Source organism: Phoca vitulina, unplaced genomic scaffold (genome assembly GCF_004348235.1).
Source record: "Phoca vitulina isolate PV1807 unplaced genomic scaffold, GSC_HSeal_1.0 scaffold2, whole genome shotgun sequence".
Taxonomy (NCBI): Eukaryota; Metazoa; Chordata; class Mammalia; order Carnivora; family Phocidae; genus Phoca; species Phoca vitulina.
In genome coordinates this window covers 98,901,321-98,918,126 of record NW_022589705.1, presented here as the reverse complement: position 1 = coordinate 98,918,126, position 16,806 = coordinate 98,901,321, and the positions used below count along the sequence as shown (strand labels likewise).

Genomic DNA, 16,806 nt, shown 5'->3' with positions numbered 1-16,806 from the left:
GCTTCTTTCTTAAGTTTCTGGGTTTCACATGTACTGGAGCCCGCCGCCCAGAGGCCCCGCGACGGGGGGGGCCAAAGTCCCGCAGCAGGGTTTCCTGGGGCAGGCAGGGAGGGGCAGCCTGTCGGTGCCCAGGGGCGCAGTGGGCATGGCCGGCTGCCCATAAATACTTCTCCATAAATACAGTGGGCCACGATTCCAGGTAAACGGGCTGAGCGCAGCAGTCCCAGGGCCTAGCACCAGAAGAACCTGCTCAGAGGGCAGGGGCCCCTGCCTGCACCTGCAGCCGCACCTGCCCTCAGTCCTGACCCAGGGCCATGGAGGGGGCGGCTGGGGGGCGGGGGGAGGGCTTCCTCAGCACGTGCGGCCAGCGCAGCCGTGTGCTACACAGCCCAAGGCCGGGCCCACTCGCCTGGGCCCCTTGGAGCTAGGCCAGGCAGGGCCTCCCTCCCCGTGGCCGCCGCTCCTTGCCCAGTGCGGGGCTGCAGGGCCGGGCAGTCTGGGCCGGAGTCCTGGCCGGCCCCCAGGCGCCCCTCCTCAGTCGTCAGCGAAGCGCCTGGAAGAAGGACCTGCTTGCGGCTGCCTCTGAGCTAGGGTTTCTCTGCCCGGCTGCCGAGCCCAAGTGCTGGTTCGTGAGAAGCTGGTCGTAAGGCCGCTGTAGGGACAGGGGAAACGAGGGTCAGTGCCAGGGCAGGTGGAAGGACAGGGGGAACGAGGGTCAGCGCCAGGGCAGGCAGAAACTCCTGAAGCTGCCCAAGCTCTGGGCTCACACTTCCCGTGTCCCCTCCTGCCCTTCCAGCTCCAGCCCAGAGGGGAGACGGCCCCCTTCCTCCCCAGCTTCTGCCCAGCCTCATCTCTGAGGTCCAGGTTCTGGATGGCCTGCTGCCCTGTGGGGCCCCGGTTCTAGAAAGTGTGCAACCCTCATCCCTCCTCTGACCTCCGTCTGCTAGTCATAGGCCAGTGGCGCCCCCAAATGCAAATGTCATTCTCCCACCTGGGCCTGAAGGGTCCTCCCAGCAAAGCCTCTCCCCTCCCCTGCTCACACCTTCGCAAATAGCGGGGCCTCCCCCCTCCCCAAATGAAAGCTCCCAGTTTCCCCAGCCCAGCAGCATGGCGGGCTGGGAGGGGCTTTGTTAGAAGGCACCAGTCCGCTCCAGGGCAGGGGGCAGCACGGCCTAGCCTCTCCTCCTTCCCACGGGCCTGAAGGGTGACCCAGGTCCCAGACCCCAACTACACGCCCGGCTGCCAGGACCACCTTGGGGCCTGCGGTGCAGTACCACAGACGGCCACCAGGTGCCGCCGTGGGGGCGCTCCGTCCAGGGCCTCCTCCGCCCGCCAGGAGACCCCGCGCCTGGGGCTCCTAACAGTCGCGGGCCAGGGCCGCCTCCCAGGGGCGCAAAAACGTGCATACATAAGATCCAGCCCGCCTGTGGGGTTCCCAGGCCGTGGACCCGTCTGGAATCCCCACTCACGGCTTGGCCCCCCGTCCCCGCGGGCCCGGACGCAACCCTCCCAGCGCATGTCCCCCTTCCCTTCAGCAGCCTGGACCTGGGCGAGCTGACCAGGGGGCTCCAGGGCACCCCGAGTTCTGCCTGCAGACGCACGCTCCCCCGGGGGCCGTGGGGGCTGAGGCCAGGCGGCTGTCACAGCACCCTCCCCCCCCGCCCGGGTTGGGGGGTTGCCGGCGGGCGCTGGCGGGCACAGACTGAAGCACACGTAGGCAGGGCGCACCATCACGCCCCCGTGCACGCACATGCGGGGCAAGGCGGGGGGTCAGCGCCCAGCTACCCTGGATCATCCGCCCGCCCACAGGGCTGGGGGCTGCTGGCCCGGCAGAACCCCGCCCCACCCGCCGTCCAGCCGCTGCGAGGCCCACACCCACCCGTGAGAAGCCAGGCAGACACCACGGGGGGGGGGGGGGGGGGCGACACTCTCACCAGCTAGGCTGGCTGCTCAGCTCTGGGGGGCGGGGGAGGAGCGGGTCCGCGCCGGGGCCGGGCCGGGGAGCACGCTGTCTTCCCGCCGCCCCCTCGGGAGCCTGACTCACCTTGCTGGCAGGTGGGCCCCAGGGAGCCGTTCACACAGTGCACAGCCCACTGACGGGGTCGCAGGCAGCCCCAGCCCCACAGCCGCAGCGCAGGGCACAGCCCGGCCCAAAGAAGCCCGCTATGCAGTCTGCAGGCAGGAGGGAGTGGGAGACACGGGCCTGAGGGCCAGCCCGCCTGCTCTGGCCGGGGCACCCCAGGCCCTCTGGGGAGGGGTGGGCGGAGCAAGGGCCTCTGGGTCTCACTCTCCCTGCCCTGTGGGAGCTCCCACCTGGGAAGGCGCCAGGTACTGGGCACCTGCCCAGGCCCGGGGCTGACAAGGGGGGCGCCTGGCAGTCAGGGATGCCCGTCCCCGGTCAGGAGGAACACACAACGGTGAGGTCGTGCGGGCAGCCTCAGCAGACAGCCCCTCCCATGTCCGAGCAGGCTGGCAGATCGGGACAGTCTCCCTCGCACCTCACCGGGGCCCCCGTTCTGGCCAGAGAGCAGGGCGAGGCCTTGATATCCCTGAGCAGGAGCCCCACGCTGGGCACGCCCCCGCAGAGGGGCAGGACGGGTGCCGGGGGCACAGCGCCCAGGCCAGGGCAGGGCAGAGCTCCCCCTTGCCACCAGCAGAGACCCACGCCCGTGCTCCGCCGAGGGGAACCCAGACTCACCGAGGTCACAGGCGGCCCCTGTGCGCCCCGGGGGACACAGGCACTGGCCGGTGACGGGGTCGCAGGGTGCCCCCGCCCTGCAGTCACAGCGCTGGCGGCAGCCCTCTCCAAAAGAGCCTGGTTCACACCCTGGACGGGGGCAGTGGACTCAGTGTCCCCTCCTCTCCCCTACCGGACAGGACAGGGCCAGGGAGCACGTGGGAACACGGAGCACTCACCCCTCTCACAGAGCTGGCCGTAGAAGCCGGCGGGGCAGACACACTGGCCGCTGACGGGGTGGCAAGGGGCCCCGTGCTGACACTCACACGCTGCCCGGCAGCCAGCCCCGTGGAAGCCGGGGGGACAGACTAAGGGACACCCCCGTTAGAGCCCCTACCTCAGCCCACCCCGAGTGAGCATAGGTCCTGCTTCAGAGGCTCGCGTTCCCTCTTTCTCCCACCCAGGCCTGGACCCCCCATCGTGGCTGGGGCTTAGGTGGGAGGTCCCCCTGCTCTCATGGGCCCCGAGCCAGGGACCTCTGGCCTCAGAGTCCCACAGTGAGTGGGGCCAGGCCTTGTCTCACCGGCCGCCAGGGGGAGGGACAGGGACAGCGGCCATGGGGAAGCCCACGCTGGCCCCGATGTCCCACGCGGAACAGCCACCGGGGCTGGGGTCCCCACCCCAGGACTCACAGTGCTGGCAGGCCTGGCCGTAGAAGCCGGGGCCGCAGTGGCAGGTGCCCGTGGTGGGCTCACACGTGCCGTTGTTTTGGCAAGAGCACTGCAGACGGCAGGCGGCACCATAGTGACCAGGAGGGCAGGCTGGGGGGAGAGCCGGCAGGTCAGCCTCGGCAGCGCAAGGGCAGGGGGCCCAAGGGCAGGGGGCCCGAGGGATGGCCCCCGGGCACCAGCCTGATTCTCACGACCCCGGGGGCCTTGCCCAGCCCCCATGGCAGCCCCACACAGAGCTCCTGAGCCCGGTGCTCTCCAGGGGGTCCAGAGCCAGCCCCCTCCCCGCCCAGGGCGTGGCCCGCCAGCTCACCCAGCTCACAGTGCGGCCCTGTCCAGCCCAGGCCGCAGAAGCAGCTACCATTGGCCGCGTGGCATAGGCCCCCGTTCCTGCAGGGGCACACGCGCTCACAGCCCACGCCAAACCGGTTCTGAGGGCAGCCTGGGGGCAGGAGTCAGGCGCCGCTCAGAGCTCCGGGCCAGGGCCGGACACGCTCTGGGACAGTCCCCACCACACCTGGCCTTCATGCCACAAACCCGAGCTGGGGCCAGCCTCTGCCGCACGCGTGCAGGGAGCGGACAGCAGCCGGTCCCGCCCATTCCTCCACCCTCTCCACGCGCCGAGGAGGGGCAGGGAGTGCCTGCCCAGCTGGCGGGAGCTGGTTAGGGCAGCCTTCCTGGAGGCGGGGGCCCTCTGCACAGGCACATCCCCCAGGCGGAGGCAGCGGGGCGGCCTGGCTCTCCAGATGGCCCCTGATCATGATCTGATTGACCCGTGGCTACTGAACTTCCCTGGAGCCACGGACACGGCCTAGCTGCAGCCAGGCCACAGGGCTTAGGACTCCGCTGCCACCGGCTAAGAACTGGGGGGTCGGTGGGGAGGTCACTGACCGCTTGATGAGGGAGGACCAGAGGCTGGCAGAGTGCTCTGACCTACCAGGATATGGGAGCCAGGCCAAGGGGCCGTAGCTGTGGCCATGGGGACCGGGCCTGCCATCACGGGGGGAGCCCCATGACTGCTCCTGGGGTCACCCCCTTTCCCCCACCACGCCCTGTGCCCCAGGCCTCCACCTGGGGTCCCCAGCCTCCAGGCCCAGCAGAAAGGGCCAGCAGGACCCTGCGCCACGGGACTTGAGCCAGGCAGCTGGCTTTGTCCTCAGACAAAATAGCCGCTGGACCCTCCTGCTAGGAGGCTCTGGGTTGGAACCTGTCCAGCCCCCACCAGCCACTTGACGGGTCAGTGGAGGCTCGGCTGGTGTGAATGCACCACCGGGCTCCAGGGCCTGGCTCTCCCCTGGGGGACGCATGGCTTCTCCCCATCGGCCCCCCCACCGGCCGGACGCAGTGGCATCTGTGAAATGCGGAAGGGCAGGCAGAGCGGGCGCTCACCGTGCTCACAGTGGATGCCAGTCCTCCCGGGGGGGCAGGTGCAGGTGCCAGTCACGGGGTCACAGAATGCTCCCTGCCCACACCTGCACACATGGGCGCAGCTGGGGCCGAAGCGGCCCTGTGGACAGGCTGCCGGGAGGGAAGAGGACGGTGGCCACCCCTGCCAGCTCCCCTTCTCTCTGCCACGTCAGCCCAGAGATGGCCTGCAGGGACCTCCCGTGCCCCTGCCCGCCCTGGCATCTCCCCTCCACCCGCAGGTCTGCTGGGGGCCAGGCCGGCTCTGCAGGGACAGTGACTAACTGCTGTCCCCCACCCCACTCCTGCTGGCCCAGCCAGGCTCCCAGCCCGACAGAGACTCCTCGGCGGGATGCCTAGCTGGCCTCCATCTGCACAGAGGCGCACAAACCCTGCTGAGCATGGCCAGTGCGGGGCGGGGGGGAGGACAGAGCTGGCCGGCACGGACACTGGGGTCACACGGACACCCCCACCTCAGCCCGGCCTGGGGCCAGGCCCAGCAGGAGAGTCAGGAAGACAGACGGTCAGGGGCTGTCTTCCCCACAGGCTGGCTGGGGGGCCCTGCCCATGGAGGCCCAGGGAGCAGCCACCCCCTCCGTCCCCCCAGGCACTCACGCAGGCTGCAGTTGGCCCCCAGGAACCCAGCAGGGCAGAGGCAGGCCCCGGTGGCTGCGTCGCAGGAGTCCCCGTGGACACACTCACACTGCTGCTCACAGCCAGGCCCAAAGCGCCCGGGGGGGCATTCTGCAGGGACACAGGCAGGTGCCAGAGGCCAGGGGCCAGGCCTCGCCCCCTGGCATCTCACCCCCACCCCTGGGATGAGCAGTCCCTCCTCAGGACAACCTGGCAGGCTTGGTTCTCGCCGGGACAATGGCACTTCTGCCCACAGCTCTCCCCAGAGGGGCCGGGTGGGCAGGCTGGGGTGTAGGCGGGAGAGGTCAGTCCTGGCCCAGCTCAGGAATATGCCCCCCATGTGGCCCCGTCTGGGGGTGGAGGTTTCGGGTGCAGCTCGGGGGTCCGTGTACCTCAGCTACCAGCCGCTCTGCCCCCCTGGGTGGGGTCACCTACCCTGCTCACAGCCGGGTCCTGTGGAGCCCGGTGGGCAGCGGCACTCCCCGGTGACGTGGTGGCAGGCGGCGCCAGGCGGGCACAGGCAGCGCTGGGCACAGGCCTCTCCAAACCGGCCAAGCGGGCAGGCTGCGGGAAGCGAGTGCGGGGGTGGTGGGGAGGCCTGGGGCCAGGGCAGCCCGGAGGGATCACTGTGCCAAGACCCGCCCCCCCGAGCGGCGGGCCCCGTGGGTGCGGCGGAGCCGAGGGGCTCACCGTTCTCACACCGCGAGCCTCTCCATCCCGGGGGGCAGAGGCAGGCCCCCGTCACGTGGTGGCAGGTGGCCCCCCGCTGGCAGGCACAGCGCTCCTCACACTGTGCCCCAAACGTGCCCTCAGCACAGGCTGCGGTGGGCGAGACAAGGCAGAGGGCTGAGTCCGGCGCCAGGGGTGCGAGCAGGGCCAAACGCCCCCCGCCCCTCCCACGGGGGACCCCTGGGAGCTCGGACGGCAGCCCCTGCCCCCACCTGCCAAGGGACTACCTCACGGGGTCCTCCACCCTGGAGCGAGGCTCAGGCCACCCCTTGACAGGACCAGCGGGGCCTCCTGGCCTCCCCCCGCGCCCCAGCCCCCAACCCGGCCCACTCACGGCTCTGACACTTGTCCCCGGTCCAGCCGGCTGGACAGAGGCAGCGGCCCGAGCGCCGCTCACAGAGGCCGCCGTTGAGACATCCGCAACTGTGCTCGCAGCCGGCTCCAAAGCGCCCGCGGAGGCACTCTGCGGGGCACAGTACCCCAGCAGTGCCCCACGCCCCCAGGGCCCAGGAGACCCCCACCCCACCCGTGCTTCCTGCACCCAGAGCCTGGGGCCCCGTCCTGGAGAAGGGGAGGGGCCCGGGGGGAGGTCACACCGCAGACCCGCCAGCAGAGAGCTCTGCCCACAGAGAGTGGGGTGGGCCAGCATGCCTTGGGGCACCCGCCCTGGCTCCCGGGTCCCGCCTCCTCCTCTGCCTGACCCGGGCTCACCCTGCTCGCAGGCCAGGCCAGCCCAGCCCTCCGGGCACGTGCAGTGGCCTGACACAGGGTCACAGGTGCCCCCGTGCTGGCAGAGGCAGGCGTGCTCACAGCTGGGGCCGTACAAGCCCGTGGGGCAGGCTGCGGGTGGAGGGGAGCAACTCGCAGCAGCCGCCCAGCGGGCCCCACGCCGCCCCCAGCGAGCGTCAGCCCCGGTGCTGCTGCACCTTCCAGGCCCCCCCAAAACCCAACAGCAGACGTCGTGGGGAGGACCGCTCCCAGGGCTGCCTCTAAGACAACCCGCCCCGGGCCACCCCGGGCCCACCAACCCCGCCCTGCGGAGCTCGGCACCTCCCTGCCCGACCCGTCCCCCCCAGTGCCAGGCCCCAGCCCCCCGCCCACTGCTGCTGCTGAGACTCCTGTCCCCCAGCATCCCGCACCCACGTGACCCCGGGGAACAGGAAGGGGCTGCCACAAGCCCTGGTCCCAGACTCCTGGGGGGGCTTACGCTCCAGGCAGGTGGGGCCCATCCAGCCAGGGCCGCAGCGGCACTGTCCGTGGACGGGGTCACAGGAGGCCCCGTTGAAGCAGGAGCAGGTCTGGCTGCAGTTGTGTCCGTAGGTGGGGGCGGGGCAGGCTGCGGGGGGGGGGGGGACCGTCAGGGGTCTGGGGGGGCGCTGCAGCAGATCTGGGGCAGCTGGGCAAGCTTCCCTCCCCTCGGGCCTGAGCACCCCTAGGGTGGCCACACAGAGGGCCTGACACGCCGGCGGCCCCTCTCCTGGAGCCCCCAGGGCCGCCTGGCCTCACGCACCCTGTGCACAGCGGGGGCCCTGGCGGCCAGCAGGGCAGAGGCAGGAGCCGCTCACAGAGTCACAGGGGGCCCCGGGGGCGCAGTCACAGACACCGCGGCAATCCAGGCCGAAGAAGCCCGCCGGGCAGGCTGCAGAGAGCGGGTGGTGATGGGACACGGCCGGGGTGGCAGGGTCCACCCGCCAGCCCACACACACGCCCCAGCTCACCGCGTTCACAGAAGGCCCCCCTCCAGCCGGCCGGGCAGGTGCACGCCCCGCTGACGTGGTCACAGGCCGCCCCGTGCTCACACTGGCACTGCCGCCCACAGCCCGGCCCAAAGCGGCCCTGGGGACACCCTGAGACACGCAGCCCCGGCCCACGGTCAGCTGGAGCGGGGGAGACCAACCCAGACCCGCCTGCGCCTCTGCCGGCCCGGCCGGGGAGGGGACCGTGGGCACGCGCCCCCTGCCTGCCCAACTAAGGACTGAGCCGGCGCCCAGAGGGGTAGGCGCCCAGGCATGACCTCTGGAGCTGCCCCAGCCTGGGGCAGTGGGGGGCACACTCGGAAGGCCATGGCCCTTGGTCCTGCCCTCCTCCAGGTGCTAGGTGGCCCCTCCCTGCCCTCCCGGCCCGCTGCTCCAGGTGCACCCACAGACCCAGGTAGGCTGGGGGTGCCTGGGCCCGGCGGGACAGGGGGAACTGGGGGAGCTCAGGGGAGGAGACTCTCCGCCCGTCCCACGGACAGAAGGGCAGGACCAGAGCCCCTGGGGCGTGGTCGCGTGGGCGCGCGTGCACGGGCGCGTGGCTGGGGGCGCCCTGGGACTCACGCTGCTCGCACCGCGGGCCCATGTAGCCGGCCTCACACACACACAGGCCGCTGGCCGCGTCGCAGCTCCCGTGGCCTGGGCTGCAGGTGCAGGGGCGGCTGCAGTCGGGTCCCCAGCGCCCGCCGTCACAGGCTGCAACACAGCCGAGTCAGCGTGCACGGGCCCAGCAGAGCACGGTACCGCGGCCAGGCCAGGCACCGGGCCTCCTGCTGCCCCCAGCCCCCCGAGGCCGGGCCGCCCAGGGGCACAGCCGCAGTGCCCGGTCTCCGGGTGGCAGCTCCTATCGCTGGCACAGGGGCACCTCGTCTGGCAGCAGGGCCCAAACCAGCCTGCGGGGCACACTGCAGGGCGGGGGGGAGTCAGCCAGCGGGGCGGCCGGGCGCAGGCTCGGGGCTGACGCCCTGCAGGTCAGGGGGCCCGTACTCACGGTCCTGGCAGCGGCTGCCCACGTAGCCGGGGGGGGCACAGGCAGGCTCCGGTCCCAGGCTCACACGCAGCGCCATGCTCACACGCCGGGCAGATCTCCTGGCAGCCGAGCCCCCAGCGGCCCTCGGGACAATCTAGCCCCACCACAGGCAGTCAGTCTGGCCTGGGGCCTTCCTGGCCCCGTCCGACACGGCACTGACCCTGCGCCACGGCCCAGGGAGGGGGAGGAACGGCTCATGGGAACCCCCAACCCCCCTGTGGGCCGCAGGCTGCAGAGCACCACCCCCAGAAGAGGGGCCCCTGCCCCAGGACGGGCGGTGGGCAGGCAGCCTGTAGGGCAAAGCGCAGCCCCCAGGAGGGCCGGGGGCTCTGCTCGCCCAGCTGGCCCCACAGCTGACCGGACCCGGGGGGCACCCAGGTCAGCGCAGACCCCCCAGCCCAGACCCAAGGGCGGCTCGGCATGGGCCCTCAGCTAAGCACGGGCCTGGGCTCTGCAGGCTGCAGGACCCCCAAACTCGGTCCAGGGCTGTGACCACCCAGAGTCGTGTAGCACGGGGAAGGGAGGGTGTCGCAGGACACCACGGCCACTCACCTGCCCCCAGCCGTCCCCAGTCCTCCCTGGAGGGCACAGTCCCTGCCCCATGACCCGGTCGCAGGGTGCCCCCCACGGGAGCCAAATGTCCCCCCCGGGCACTCTGCAGGGAGGAACCGCAAGGGCCTCCTTGTGGGGCTGCCCCCTGCCCCAGCAGGGCTGCTGGGCTCAGCCAGGGCCCCCGGTGACCACGGAGCACGCAGAGCACAGGGCACATGGGCGGGGGGGACCTGCTCGGGGGCAGGGGTGCAGGACAGACTCTGGGCACCCTGCAGCAAGCTGGCAGCAGCCCTGCCCTCCTTCCTACCCCCTCCCACCCAGCCAGGAAGCCCAAGACAAGTCTGGCCCCCTCGGTCTCAGATCCCCAAAGAGTGTGAGGGGGGTGAGGTGGGGGCCTGCATACACCACTTTACCCCCAGCTGTGGCCCTCTCCCAGCAGGACGGGGGCTGCCACGGGAGCCAGGCACATTAAGAGAGTGTGGAAGACCCGGAGTCCTGGGACCCCATCCCCCTCTGCCCAGCAGAGGGGCAGCAAGACCCCGGGGAGGAGCGGAGACAAGGAGAGCGAGCCTCCAGAGAAGGACTGGCCCAGCTGCTCTGTGCCCACTGCGGAGTTGCAGCGAAGCATGTGGGGGCCGGGAGCCTCGCGCCTCCCTGTGGGGACAGACAGAGCCCCGGGTGCTGGAAGCCCCTGACCAGCCCGAGCATAGCCTCCCCCATGCCGCACCTGCCCCGGCAGGGCGGGCCGGCGGCGGTGACCCTGGGCAGCCCTGCAGTTCCTCCCCTTGGGCTGCAAGGAAAACTCATGGCCAACAGACACATGAAAAAACGATCATCATTAGCCACCGGGGAAATTCAAATCAAAACCACAATGAGATACACCTCACACCAGTCAGAATGGCTAAAATTAACAAATCAGGAAACGACAGATGTTGGCGAGGATGTGGAGAAAGGGGAACCCTCCTACACTGTCGGTGGGAATGCAAGCTGGTGCAGCCACTCTGGAAAACAGTATGGAGGTTCCTCAAAAAGTTGAAAATAGAGCTTCCATACGATCCAGCAATTGCGCTCCTGGGTATTTACCCCAAAGACACAGATGTAGTGAAAAGAAGGGCCATATGCACCCCAATGTTCATAGCAGCAATGTCCGCAAGAGCCAAACTATGGAAAGAGCCCAAATGTCCATTGACAGATAAATGGATAAAGAAAATGTGGTCCGTATATACAATGGAATATTACTCAGCCATGAGAAAGCATGAATACCCAACTTTTACATCAACATGGATGGGACTGGAGAAGATTATGCTAAATGAAATAAGTTAAGCAGAGAAAGTCAATTATCATATGGTTTCACTCATACGTGGAAGATAAGGAATTGCACGGAGGACATTAGGCTAACGGGCCGCTGCAGAGGGTGGCGGGCAGGATGGACACTTCTCCGGAGAGAGCGCCCGGCTACCGCGGGCCCGGGGAGCGGGTGCACATGTGTGCTCATGTGCCCCAGCGCTCCGCTGAGAGTCCGTGGGGGTCTGGGGGAGGCCGAGAGAAGAGTCAGGGGTCTGGGTGGGTGGGGAGCCTGTGACTCGCCAGAGCTCGTAGGGACAGGAGAGCAGCAGCTAAAGGGCACCAGACACCACAAAGCCCCTTGGGGTGCACGTCGAGCTGGGGGGTCCAGGCTGGGATCCCAGGACCCCCCACACATCCCTCCTGGACCCCTGGGACCCGAGAGCCCTGCACAAGGTCAGCACTGCAGTCTCCAGGACCACCACCCTGGAGGGACGTAGCCTGGCTGCAGAGGGAGACGCTGACCCCTCGGCTCAGGCTGGGTCCCCAGGGCCCCTTCCTTGTTCCCCAGAGGGGACAGGATAGGGGGAGGTCGAGCCAGCCGGCCCCCAGGCATGCTCACATCAGTCACCCCACAGGCCCGGTGGTCCCCAGCCACCTGGGGCCAGCAGGTGCAGACAGCACACACGCCATATGCCATGGGAGGCCCCCAGCTGCCCGCACCCTGTGAGCGGGGGCCGGGGTCACCCCAGGACTCAGGCTGCCTGCGGTGTGTAAACACGGGCCCGGGCCTCCAGCCGGGCCCACCACTCTGCACCCATTCCCTCCAGCCCCAGGCCAGGGCAGCCGTGCGGACGGCCTTCGTCATGCGCTGCGCACCACGCTGCACCTCCAGCCCAAGACTGCGCTGCCAGTAGCTGCCAAGGTCCCAGAGACTCAGACCCACCAGGACGGAGTGCCAGCCCCCCGGATCCCAGCACTCTGAGCATGCTCTAGCTAACAAGTGGGGGGGCGGGGTAGGGAGGGAACAACGTTAGAGGACGCGACCCCTTCCCTGGGCCCGGTCCCGGGCACACAGACCCACTCTCGTCCCAGCAGCCCCGACCGGGGGCACGGGGACAGGCAGACCAGTGCGGAGTCGCCCCTGCGCAACCAGGTGGGGCCAGAGGACCCACACCCCCCCCCCCGACCCTGGGCATCGCCGGGGCCAGCCACTGACCTTGATCACAGTCCTTCCCCTGGTAGCCAGCAGGACACGGCCCCCCACACTGGCCGCTGACGGGGTCACAGGCCACACCCTGGGGGCAGGTGCATGCCTGTCGGCAGCCGGGCCCAAAGAAGCCCGGCACACACTCTGCAGGGGACGAGGGGAGAGGGGCCTGCAGGCTCAGCCAGCTTGTGGCGCGCCCCGCCCCCGCACCCCTGCACTCACCGTCCTGACACCGCTCGCCCCTGAAGCCGGCCTTGCAGGAACAGCTGCCATCCCTCCGGTCACAGGTCAGCGTGTTCGGCCGCTCACACAGGCACTCCTCGGAGCAGCCGGGCCCGAAGGCCCACGGCGGACACGCTGCACCCACAGAACCAACAGGGGGGCCTGCCTACCTGCAGGGTCCCAGGGTCTCCAGCCCCCTGAGCCGCGCAGAGAGGCACCGCCCACCCCAGCCCCCGGGACCACCGCGCCTGTTTCATAGACGAGAAACAGGGTCTCAGCGGGGTCCAGGCACTTGCCCCGGGTCACGCCACTTCCCAGCCAGGCGGCTCTCGGAATCCCGATCTCCCTCCTTTAAATAATCCTTCTACAAAGTACAGTACGGAGCTCCCAGATCAGGTCTGCTCATCGTCACCCATGTTTGCCCACCAGCCCACCAGGGAGGGGTGACCCCTCTGGGGTTCAGGACTCACCCCTGCTGCCAGGAAACTCCAAAAGCCAAGGTGAGCCCTGTGCGCCGGCAGCTTCCAAGGGAGGCCTGCCCCCACCCATGCTGCCGCCGACCCGTTAGCCCAATTGTGGGGCCAGGAGGCAACAGAAGGCTGGGGACCACCCCCCCCAGACACCCTGAAGGCCAGCACAGTCCGGAGGACACGGCTCTGGGTCCCTGGAGCCCACATCCCAGCCGGGGGACCTCGCTGAGCCCTGCGACCCCTCTGCAGATGAACAGTCACCCCCGAGCCGGAGTGAGGGCAGCATGGCCCCCGCCCCCCTGGCCACCGGCCGCGGGCAGGGGACTCACCCAGGTGGCAGAAGCGACCGTAGAGCCCCGGGTCACAGAGGCAGGCCCCGTAGAGGCGGTGGCACCGGCCACGGTTGGCACAGTGACACTTCTTGTGGCAATGTTTGCCGTAGAAGCCCTTGGGGCAGCCTGCGGGAGGCAGGGCCTCTTGAGCGCCCACCCAGACACGCCCCCATGCCCGTGCAGATGCTCCAAGGACCCCCCGTGCCTGGCACAGGAGCCGGGAGCGGCCCAGGCCCCCGGGGCAGGGCCGGAGGACCTGGGGGTTCCCAGCAGCCTGAGGACTCTGCATCCCAGACAGGGAGGGGCCCGGGGGCAGACAAGGGCACCACGAGGACAGGGCAGACACAGGATGAGCCACGGATATGGCCTTCTGCCCTGGCTGGCCTGTCTCCCCAGCGTCTGTGGTCTGGAGAACGGCCCGGGGCGCAAAGCCAAGCACATTCTCCAGCGTACGCGTGGGACATGCACAAAGACCTCACCCCGATGTCCTGCGTCTGACCCTCATCTACCACATCCTGACTCCCACCGCTCGGTGGTCACCCAGCCCAACCTCTGGCCCTCAGAGAAGGCAGGGCACACGGCCCCAGCCGGCCAGCAGCCCGAGACCAGGCTCAAGGGGCCCGTGGCTAGGAAAGGGCATCTGGATTTCCTTCCCAAAGTGCCTCCCGCGGGCTCGCTCCTGCCCCAGTCCTGTGTCCTGAAGGGCTGCAGGGAGCTAAAGAGTCACCCCGGAATACGTCCCCATCTAATCCCCAGGATCTGGAGGCGAGACCCTCCTGGGTTATCCTAATCCACGAACGTCCTTAAAAGAGAAAGGAGAGGAAAGCCGGACATGTGAGGTCTGACCGGAGGGAGGAGGAGGACAGCCCCGTGGGGCCACCGCCCCGAAGCCCCGGGCACGGGGTCCAGGGACTGAAACTGCCCCCTTGATAAGGCAGGAAGTTCTCGGCACATTAGCTACACTGTCTAGCACAAGAGGCAGAATTTTGAAGGTCTGCAGTTTTCAAGGTAAAGCGTCAGTCACCTGGGAAACTTATTTACGGGGACCCTCGAATTCCTTCAAAAATGTAGACACTTCACAGTTAGAAAGGACAGTAGTGTTGTCCCATGCAGCCATGGGCCCAGGCAAATCCCACCCGCCACCAAAGAGCTCTACTTGAATGCTTCCAGGGACAGGGAGCTCACTACCTCACGGGGAACCCACTGCAGAAGTGCTATTCTGCCAAGTCTTCACCCTGCGCCACAGCCGGGCCCCAGGACAAGCAAACAGTGAAGCAAGCTGTTGCCTTGCCCCTCCCGGCTCCGCGGAAGGCAGGCGGCAAGGAGAAGGCAGGCAGCCCAGCTGAGAGGTTGCGTCCCATCCCCTCCACCCCAGGGACACTCCAGAGTCCCGGGAGGGGCTGCACCCACCGTCCTCACAGAGAGCTCCACCGACGCCCGGGGGGCAGCGGCAGGCGCCCGTCATGGGGTTGCAGGTCCCGCCATTCCGACAGGCGCAGGAGAGGCTGCAGTTCTTCCCGAAGGTGTCCGGAGGGCAAGCTGCAGGCGGGGACGGTGAAGCGCGAGGGTCACCGGCCTGCAGAAGGACTCTGGGCCCAGCAGCCCCTCTAGGGACCCTGGGACACCGTCCCGCGCTGTGAGCCGCCCCGTTCAGAAGCCACGCCCAGAGCAACAGACAGCCGCACCCGAGCCCCCGGCCCGGCCCCACCACACGGCAGACATCACTAATCAGTCGCCGCATCCTCTCCCTCTGGACTCCGCACATCCACCTTCTGTGCAGGGCAGAGCCCCGGAGACCGACCGGCACCGTGGGCCTGGCCCGGGGTCACTGCACGGGGCTGGGAGAGCAGGTCTCAAAGGCACTCCAGCTACCGGCCTGCCCGCTGAGTGGCCTGGGTCGTGGCTGCTCTCACCCAGGATGGGGACATGACCGGCCTGCCCACCAGCTACTCTTCGTCGGACCCCCTTCGCTGCCTTAGCTGCTGGCCTGCCTGCCCTGGACCATCGCGAGGGGCAGACGCCAGGCGCTGCCAGTCCCCGGGGCCCCCCCAAGGTGCTGCCTGCAGGTCCCAGGGCTCACACCACCCAGCCCCGCGGCCTCACCCTCATCGCAGATGAGGCCGGTCCAGCCCTCGGGGCAGTCACAGCCGTCCCGGCTCGGGAGGCAGGTCCCCCCATTCCGACAGTCGTCACACGTGAGGCTGCAGTCCTGGCCAAAGGAGGCGTCCAGGCAGACTGGGGGCAGACAGGGGCAGCGGGCAGTGGACGTCAGGGCCCACCTGGTCCAGCCAGGCTCAGCCCCACGTGTGCTGTGCAAACCCAGCACCTTCTCTGAGCCTTGGTCAAACAAGACTGCTACCAGGCTCTTCCTCAAGCTCAGGACCACAGCGGGGCAGCGGCCGGGCCGAGGGGGCACTGGCCATGGTCCCCGGGAGCAGAAGCCCCATGGCTGGGCCCGCCTCTCACCAAACTTCTCCATCAGCGTGTGCTCCCCCCGGGCCTCCGCCGCCGCCTCCTCCTCCTGGACCCCGATATAGTCGTCTTGGAAGAGGTGAGGCAGTTCGTCCTGGAGCACCGCGACATGTGGGAGGGGCCGCACAAAGGGCAGCTGGCCATCCAGGTCCACCTCGGGGATCTCCAGGGCTGGGTGGGGGCACAAAGGCCCCTGAGCCCCTGCCACCCACCTGTCCTCCTTGGTACTGGACCCTCCTGCCCCTTGGTGCCCAGTGCCCAGAGGCGGCTCAGAGCCTGAGCCCCACCCCGTGGGCTCCCACCAGCAGCCCCTGCCGCACCCCTCCTCAGCGTGGTGGCAAGGGGGCATCATCCCAGCTGCACTCCTGACCAAGCATGGGGAGGGGGCAGCTCTCTTCCCCTTGGACGCTGTCCTCTGTCCCTTGTGTCACCCGGGCAGGGCAGGAGCTGGACCACCCAGGACCCCCGGGCAGGACCCTGGCCTGGAGGATGCCCCCACCGACCAGCCCCTCCCCCACCCTGCTGCCCCGGGCCGGCCCACAGCGGGAGGGGGCGCTGAGGTGGGTCCATCCAGCCAGGGAGGGGAGTGCGGGGGCACCAGGAGCAGGTGCCTAGAAGGCGGGGTCCCCGAGGTGAGAGGTGGAGACTCACGGGCACAGCCCCTGCGGTCCTCGTCAAGCCGGAAGCCGGCCTCACACGAGCACTGGAAGGAGCCCGCCAGGTTGGTGCAGTGGTGCTCGCAGCCGCCGCGGCCAGAGGCGCATTCGTCCACGTCTGCAGGCAAACCCGGGGCTGCTGGGGCCTATCCTCTGGGGGTCGGGGACGTGGGGCCCTCCCGCCCCGCCTCCGGCCACTGCACTGAGGCCACGGCCACAGCTGCCGGGGGAGGCCCGCCCACGGCCATCCTCCTGGGTCCAGTGTCAGAGTGGGAGCAGACACCAGCCCAGGGGAGGCGGGGCCGGGAGCAGCCGGGGGTGCGGGCCCAGGCCTGCGCGGGAGACCGCTGGGGGGGGGGGCACAGGCAGGTCGCGGGGCCCTGCAGACAGCGGGTGCTCAAGCAAGGCCCTGGGCGCCACCCCCAGGGGCCCCGCAGTGGCCTCCCGCTCGCTGCCGCCCGCCCCCACCCGCCCCCGCCCACCCCCCTCACCCCTGCTCACCCTCACACCCACCCGCCCCGCCCACCCCCTCACCCCTGCTCACCCTCACACCCACCCGCCCCCGCCCGCCCCCGCCCACCCCCTCACCCCGCCCCCCCACCCCTGCTCACCCTCACACCCACCCACCCCCGCCTGCCCCCTGACCCCTTCTC

General features: G+C 69.5%; 1 protein-coding gene across 1 annotated transcript in view; it reads right to left on the bottom strand.

Moving 5' to 3' along the window:
- The window catches only part of MEGF6 (multiple EGF like domains 6), an 87,162-nt gene continuing 70,356 nt past the window's right edge, over positions 1 to 16,806 (bottom strand). Inside the window, 28 exon segments of the mRNA XM_032418706.1 lie at positions 1 to 652; positions 2,045 to 2,172; positions 2,699 to 2,827; positions 2,917 to 3,045; positions 3,370 to 3,498; positions 3,719 to 3,847; positions 4,795 to 4,923; positions 5,425 to 5,553; positions 5,878 to 6,006; positions 6,133 to 6,261; positions 6,506 to 6,634; positions 6,883 to 7,011; positions 7,379 to 7,507; positions 7,682 to 7,810; positions 7,890 to 8,018; positions 8,490 to 8,639; positions 8,720 to 8,830; positions 8,917 to 8,950; positions 8,952 to 9,073; positions 9,519 to 9,581; positions 9,584 to 9,610; positions 12,011 to 12,145; positions 12,224 to 12,358; positions 13,023 to 13,151; positions 14,436 to 14,564; positions 15,129 to 15,260; positions 15,492 to 15,668; positions 16,149 to 16,271. Of these exon segments, the coding sequence (XP_032274597.1) occupies positions 2,075 to 2,172; positions 2,699 to 2,827; positions 2,917 to 3,045; positions 3,370 to 3,498; positions 3,719 to 3,847; positions 4,795 to 4,923; positions 5,425 to 5,553; positions 5,878 to 6,006; positions 6,133 to 6,261; positions 6,506 to 6,634; positions 6,883 to 7,011; positions 7,379 to 7,507; positions 7,682 to 7,810; positions 7,890 to 8,018; positions 8,490 to 8,639; positions 8,720 to 8,830; positions 8,917 to 8,950; positions 8,952 to 9,073; positions 9,519 to 9,581; positions 9,584 to 9,610; positions 12,011 to 12,145; positions 12,224 to 12,358; positions 13,023 to 13,151; positions 14,436 to 14,564; positions 15,129 to 15,260; positions 15,492 to 15,668; positions 16,149 to 16,271 (3,242 nt within the window). The 3' untranslated portion in view covers positions 1 to 652; positions 2,045 to 2,074.